A 7,500-nucleotide genomic window follows, 5' to 3' on the forward strand; every position below is an offset into this window, starting at 1 on the left:
AGATGATTAAAGACGGCCTCCGGCCGCGTTGGAGCTTCTCCATTAGCGCCCTAGCCGTCTGAAGGGAGACTTTTAATCGACGTGTTTTCAGACGTCCGATTGATTCTCTGTCAGCAAACGTGCTGATTCAGCACATCGAGTCAAACGTATTGTTAGCGTTGGCTCGTTGGCTCGTTGGATCGTTGGAAAAAATGTAAATCTCAAATGTTTTGGAAAAGTCATGGAAATTTGTTAAATTCACATGTTCATTTACGCTGAGTTTGATTTAAAAGAATAAACATTTATATAAATATGTATTCTTTTTAATCAAACTATTGTCTCTCGTAAACTCGTGTATACACGGAGATTTCACAAAATGTTTGGTCATGGAAATTTGGTTTAAAGTCCTGGAAAGGTCATGGAAACCCATTGGTCAACATCTGTATGAACCCTGAATAATGTAAATGTTTAGACGCATGAATCCTGGCGTGTGACGCCTACCCAGAGGGCCGCGGGGCGTGGCGGGGCGTGGCGGGGCGTGGCGAGACGTGGCGGGGCGGGGCGGGGCGTGGCGAGACGTGGCGGGGCGGGGCGTGGCGGGGCGTGGCATGGCGAGACGTGGCGTGGCGTGGCGTGGCGGGGCGTGGCGGGGCGTGGCGTGGCGTGGCGAGACGTGGCGGGGCGTGGCGTGGCGTGGCGTGGCGGGGCGTGGCGGGGCGTGGCGGGGCGTGGCGGGGCGTGGCGTGGCGAGACGTGGCGGGGCGTGGCGTGGCGGGGCGCGGCGTGGCGTGGCGGGGCGTGGCGTGGCGGGGCGTGGCGTGGCGGGGCGTGGCGGGGCGTGGCGGGGGGGCTGAACGCCGTTCCTCGCGCCGCCGTCTGACCTTGAAGTTGTGTTTCTCTGCCTTTTCTGATGACCCCCATAATGACTCAGTCTTCCTCTTCTATCTCTTTACATGCTTTCTTTAAAAACCTCTCTACTTTGTTGGCGCCCCCCCCCCCCCCCACTCCCTCCTCCTGTGATAATAAAAAAAAAAAATCCATCCAATCAAAATGCACTATGAAATCCTTCATCGTGTTCTCCATCCGTGGTGCTGTGGTGATGATGATGATGATGATGATGATGATGCCCACCCTGCCCAATAAAAACACACGATAAAATGATAATAAAAACTATAACTCCCCCCCACATTCATCTTTCTACATCTTGGCACATGTAGAATCTGGTTGGTTTGTAATTTATCTCTCAAAGCTGTCTGCTGCATCCTCATTGGTCATGCCACCCCCCCCCCCCCCCCCCCCCCCCATGACTCCCAGTGCATGTGCTCCCTGGATGATTAAACATAGAGATGATTATTGTATCACATCCTTTGCACATATTGTATAAAGTGCAACAACTTATAATATGATCGATCAGTGGATCAAATATCACCCCTGCTGGTCTGCATGGAGGCCGGTCCTTTCCCTGGTAAAGAGAAAATAAAGAAGTATGCTGCCGAGGCTGCTCGCTAGTCCCTCTAGCTCCTCCCTCTAGCTCCTCCCTCTAGCTCCTCCCTCAGCTCCTCCCTCCTAGCTCCCTCCCTCAGCTCCTCCCTCCTAGCTCCCTCCCTCCTCCCTCTCCATGCTCCTCCTCCCTCCCTCCTAGCTCCCTCCCTCCTCCTCCCTCCCTCTAGCTCCTCCCTCTAGCTCCTCCCTCCTCCCTCCTTCCTCCATCCCTCCTAGCTCCCTTCCTCCTCCCTCCCTCCTAGCTCCCTCCTAGCTCCCTCCCTCCTCCCTCTCCATGCTCCTCCTCCCTCCCTCCTAGCTCCCTCCTCCCTCCATCCTCCCTCCCTCTCCATGCTCCTCCTCCCTCCCTCCCCCCTCCCTCCTAGCTCCCTCCTCGATCCCTCCTATCTCCCTCCCTCCTCCCTCCCTCCTAGCTCCCTCCCTCCTCTCTAGCTCCCTCCTCCTCCCTCCCTCCTCCCTCCCTCTCCATGCTCCTCCTCCCTCCTAACTCCCTCCCTCCTCCCTCCCTCCTATCTCCCTCCCTCCTAGCTCCCTCCCTCCTCCCTAGCTCCCTCCCTCCTCCCTAGCTCCCTCCTCCCTCCCTCTCCATGCTCCTCCTCCCTCCTTGCCTGTCAGCCACTAAATGTCCGTCCCTCAGCGGCATCGATCCTCCTCCGTGACTCCGGGGCCGAGTCCACGTCGAGTCCACGTCGAGTCCACGTGGGTCCAGGAGCGGTTTCACACTTGGTCCAGAGACCCGAGTCCTCACGCTCGAGCGTCCCCCCGAGCACTCGACAGGTTTCTCTCAATAATCCCTCCGCCCCTTTGAGAAGGTGTTTAATAGTTAATGCAGCAAAGCATTGTGGGTCAGAATAATCAGAAGTTGTATCTACCGAGATCAGCCTGAAGTTTGGAGCATACCTCAAGTCCACTGACGAAGGTTGGAGGTTAGTCAGGCTTAACTTAACGAGACTCAACTTAACTAGACTCAACTTAACTCGAGTTAGACTTAACTTAACGAGACTTAACTTAACGAGACTTAACTTAACTAGACTTAACTTAACAAGACTACTTAACTACTTAACTAGACTTAACTACTTAACTAGACTTAACTAGACTCAACTTAACTAGACTTAGACTTAACTTAACGAGACTTAACTTAACTAGACTTAACTTAACTAGACTCAACTTAACTCGAGTTAGACTTAACTTAACAAGACTTAACTTAACTAGACTTAACTTAACAAGACAACTTAACTACTTAACTAGACTTAACTACTTCACTAGACTTAACTAGACTCAACTTAACGAGACTTAACTTAACTAGACTTAACTTAACAAGACTTAACTTAACTACTTAACTAGACTTAACTTAACTAGACTTAACTTAACAAGACAACTTAACTAGACCTAACTTAACTAGACTTAACTTACCTAGACTTAACTTACCTACTTAACTAGACTTAACTTAACTAAACTTAACTAGACTTAACTCTCCGAACCAGACAAAAAAAGCCCAAACCTGCAAATCTTCAACCCAAGTGTGAAGCTGTGTCCAACTCCAACATTTTAATCCCCCCCCCCCCGTGTGTGTGTCTGCATGTGTGTCTGCATGTGTGTGTGTGTGGTTGACAGGCACCGTGCTCCATCTTGCCTGCTTGCCCCCCCCCCCCCCCCCCCAGATCAGTGCATTTGGTTCTTAAAAAAAAAAGAGATTGGATGACGACCTCTAGGATTATAATTTTCCTTATTTCCTCTCTTCTTCCTCTTTTCTCCCGTTTTCACCTCCTAAGAGACGTTCCGTTTGCAGCTGGTTATGATGTGTTGGGTTTGACCCCCCCCCCCCCCCTCCCCCCCTCTCTCTTTGACCTCTCTCTCCGCTCTCGTTCTACTTTCTTCGGGGAGGTTCTGCGCGTGGAACTGACTCGTTGTTCTCCGCCTGCAGAACAACTTCATCAACTTGAGCTTCCTGCGTCTCTTCCGAGCGGCTCGCCTCATCAAGCTGCTGCGTCAGGGGGAGACGATCCGCATCCTGCTGTGGACCTTCGTCCAGTCCTTCAAGGTGAAGGACGCACCACGCACAGGGGGACGCACACCTGGGGGCTCTACTAACACTCCTCCTCCTCCTCCTCCTCCTCCTCCTCCTCCTCCTCTTACTCCTCCTCTTCCTCCTCCTCCTCCTGCTCTTCTCCTCCTTCTCCTCTTCCTCCTCCTCTTTCTCCTCCTCCTCCTCCTCTTCCTCCTCTTCCTCCTCTTCCTCCTCCTCCTGCTCTTCTCCTCCTTCTCCTCTTCCTCCTCCTCCTCCTCCTCCTCCTCCTCCTCTTCCTCCTCCTCCTCCTCCTCCTCCTCCTCCTCTTCCTCCTCCTCCTCCTCCTGCTCTTCTCCTCCTTCTCCTCTTCCTCCTCCTCCTCCTCCTGCTCTTCTCCTCCTCCTCCTGCTCTTCTCCTCCTCCTCCTCCTCCTCCTCCTCCTCCTGCTCTTCTCCTCCTTCTCCTCCTCCTCCTGCTCTTCTCCTGCTCTTCTCCTCCTCCTCCTCCTCCGCCTGTTCTTCCACCTCCTCCTCCTTCCTCCTCCTCTTCCACCACTTCTTCTCCCTCCTCCTTGACCTCCTCCATCTCCTCCTCTTCCTCTTCCTCCTCCTCCTCCTCCTCCTCCTTCTCTTCCACCACTTCTTCCTCCTCCACTTCCTCTTCCTCCTCCTCCTCCTCCACCTCCTCCTCCATCTCCTCCTCTTCCTCCTCCTCCTCCTCCTCCTCTTCCACCACTTCTTCCTCCTCCACTTCCTCTTCCTCCTCCACTTCCTCTTCCTCCTCCTCCTCTCTTCCTCCTCCTCCCCCTCCATCTCCTCCTCTTCCTCCTCCTCTTCCTTCTCCTCCTCCTCCTCTCCTCCTCCTCCTCCTGCAGGCTCTGCCGTACGTGTGCCTCCTCATCGCCATGCTCTTCTTCATCTATGCCATCATCGGCATGCAGGTGAGTTTCCCGCAGCTTTTTGAATTTCAGACTTTTATTAAGTTACAATTCCTCGATAATTTTTACGTTATAAAATTATTATTTTTTTCGACCTGCGGAACATTTCTTATAATTTTCACGTCCAAATAAAAGTCATGTTTGACCTTCTGACCCCGATGTTACCAAAACACCACATTTAAACCTGTGTTTATTATTTAATATTTAATATAATGTATTCTGTTCACAGTAAAGTTCACTTGCATTATCGTGCTGCTACGTTATCGTTATATCGGTGGCATAAAATGGATTTATATAATAGTGTGTGTCGCAATTTCTTCTGCGACAACATATTGTCCGTTGTTATTGTTATTTTTGCCTATTTATTTATATAAAAGACCTGCATTTAAAACAAGTAAAGAACTAAAGAACAGAAGCAATAAAAGTCATATGGCATATTAAAAAATATAAAAGTATAAATGCAGGTACAAGTAATATATAATAATAATAATAATAATATTAATAATATATGATTACTGTGATTGCGTAAATGTGGCGGCACAAATGAAACAAACTCACAAAATACAGATGTAGCATTTTTTTTTATCGCTGTTTCATCGTGGGGAATACACACGCAGTAATGTTTTGTTGTTGTTGTTGTTTTGCTTTCTCGTCTCGTTGCTTTTCGTTCGTGCGCTCAGTTGTTCGGGAACTTGGCCTTGGGCGAAGAGGGAGAGAGCGCCATCAACGAGCACAATAACTTCAGAACCTTCATCATGGCCCTCATGCTGCTGTTCAGGCGAGTCCTGAAGCTCTTGTTGTTGTTGTTGTTGTTGTCGTTGTCGTTGTCGTTGTTGTTGTTGCACAATGACGGTATTTGTACGTATTTTTAATCTTTCTGGTGAATTCCCAACGTTCCAACTCTGTAGCAGACCACGCTGACCTTTCTACTCGATGACCTCTCACTGTCTCACTCTCTCACTCTCTTGCTCTTTCACTCTTTCACTATCTCACTCTCTTGCTCTTTCACTCTCTCACTCTCTCACTATCTCACTCTTTCCCTCTCTCACTCTCTTGCTCTTTCACTCTCTCACTCTCTCACTCTTTCCCTCTCTCACTCTCTTGCTCTTTCACTCTCTCACTCTTTCACTCTCTTGCTCTCTCACTCTCTCACTCTCTCACTCTTTCCCTCTCTCACTCTCTTGCTCTTTCACTCTCTCACTCTTTCACTCTCTTGCTCTCTCACTCTTTCACTCTCTTGCTCTCTCACTCTTTCACTCTCTCACTCTTTCCTGTGCAGGAGCGCCACGGGCGAGGCGTGGCACGACATCATGCTGGCGTGCCTGGGTGGGAAGGAGTGTGACAGGGACTCGGGGAACACTGAGCCCGAATGTGGCAGCACCTTCGCCTACACCTACTTCGTCTCCTTCATCTTCCTCTGCTCCTTCCTGGTGAGTTACAATACAATCACTTCAATATACGTCTCAATAACTACTAAGAACAATACAATCACTTCAATATACGTCTCAATAACTACTAAGAACAATACAATCACTTCAATATACGTCTCAATAACTACTAAGAACAATACAATCACTTCAATATACGTCTCAATAACTACTGAGAACAATACAATCACTTCAATACACGTCTCAATAACTACTGAGAACAATACAATCACTTCAATACACGTCTCAATAACTACTGAGAACAATACAATCACTTCAATATACGTCTCAATAACTACTAAGAACAATACAATCACTTCAATATACGTCTCAATAACTACTAAGAACAATACAATCACTTCAATATACGTCTCAATAACTACTAAGAACAATACAATCACTTCAATATACGTCTCAATAACTACTGAGAACAATACAATCACTTCAATACACGTCTCAATAACTACTGAGAACAATACAATCACTTCAATACACGTCTCAATAACTACTGAGAACAATACAATCACTTCAATATACGTCTCAATAACTACTGAGAACAATACAATCACTTCAATATATGTCTCAATAACTACTGAGAACAATAGAATCACTTCAATATACGTCTCAATAACTACTGAGAACAATACAATCACTTCAATACACGTCTCAATAACTACTGAGAACAATACAATCACTTCAATATACATCTCAATAACTACTAAGAACAATACAATAACTTCTCCATACACGTCTCAATAACTACTGAGAACAATACAATCACTTCAATACACGTCTCAATAACTACTAAGAACAATACAATAACTTCTCCATACACGTCTCAATAACTACTGAGAACAATACAATCACTTCAATATACGTCTCAATAACTACTGAGAACAATACAATCACTTCAATATACGTCTCAATAACTACTGAGAACAATACAATCACTTCAATATACGTCTCAATAACTACTAAGAACAATACAATCACTTCAATACACGTCTCAATAACTACTAAGAACAATACAATCACTTCAATACACGTCTCAATAACTACTAAGAACAATACAATCACTTCAATACACGTCTCAATAACTACTAAGAACAATACAATCACTTCAATACACGTCTCAATAACTACTAAGAACAATACAATCACTTCAATATACGTCTCAATAACTACTGAGAACAATACAATCACTTCAATATACGTCTCAATAACTACTAAGAACAATACAATCACTTCAATACACGTCTCAATAACTACTAAGAACAATACAATCACTTCAATACACGTCTCAATAACTACTAAGAACAATACAATCACTTCAATACACGTCTCAATAACTACTAAGAACAATACAATCACTTCAATACACGTCTCAATAACTACTAAGAACAATACAATCACTTCTCCATATATGTCTCAATAACTACTAAGAACAATACAATCACTTCAATACACGTCTCAATAACTACTAAGAACAATACAATCACTTCAATATACGTCTCAATAACTACTGAGAACAATACAATCACTTCAATACACGTCTCAATAACTACTAAGAACAATACAATCACTTCAATACACGTCTCAATAACTACTAAGAACAATACAATCACTTCAATATACGTCTCAATAAC

General features: G+C 46.1%; 1 protein-coding gene across 1 annotated transcript in view; it reads left to right on the top strand.

Annotated features, from left to right (window-relative positions):
- The window catches only part of cacna1ab (calcium channel, voltage-dependent, P/Q type, alpha 1A subunit, b), a 147,802-nt gene that overhangs the window by 108,717 nt on the left and 31,585 nt on the right, over positions 1–7,500 (top strand). Inside the window, 4 exon segments of the mRNA XM_034530447.1 lie at positions 3,407–3,523; positions 4,365–4,430; positions 5,108–5,205; positions 5,707–5,857. Of these exon segments, the coding sequence (XP_034386338.1) occupies positions 3,407–3,523; positions 4,365–4,430; positions 5,108–5,205; positions 5,707–5,857 (432 nt within the window).

The sequence above is a fragment of the Cyclopterus lumpus genome, chromosome 1, assembly GCF_009769545.1.
Source record: "Cyclopterus lumpus isolate fCycLum1 chromosome 1, fCycLum1.pri, whole genome shotgun sequence".
NCBI lineage: Eukaryota > Metazoa > Chordata > Actinopteri > Perciformes > Cyclopteridae > Cyclopterus > Cyclopterus lumpus.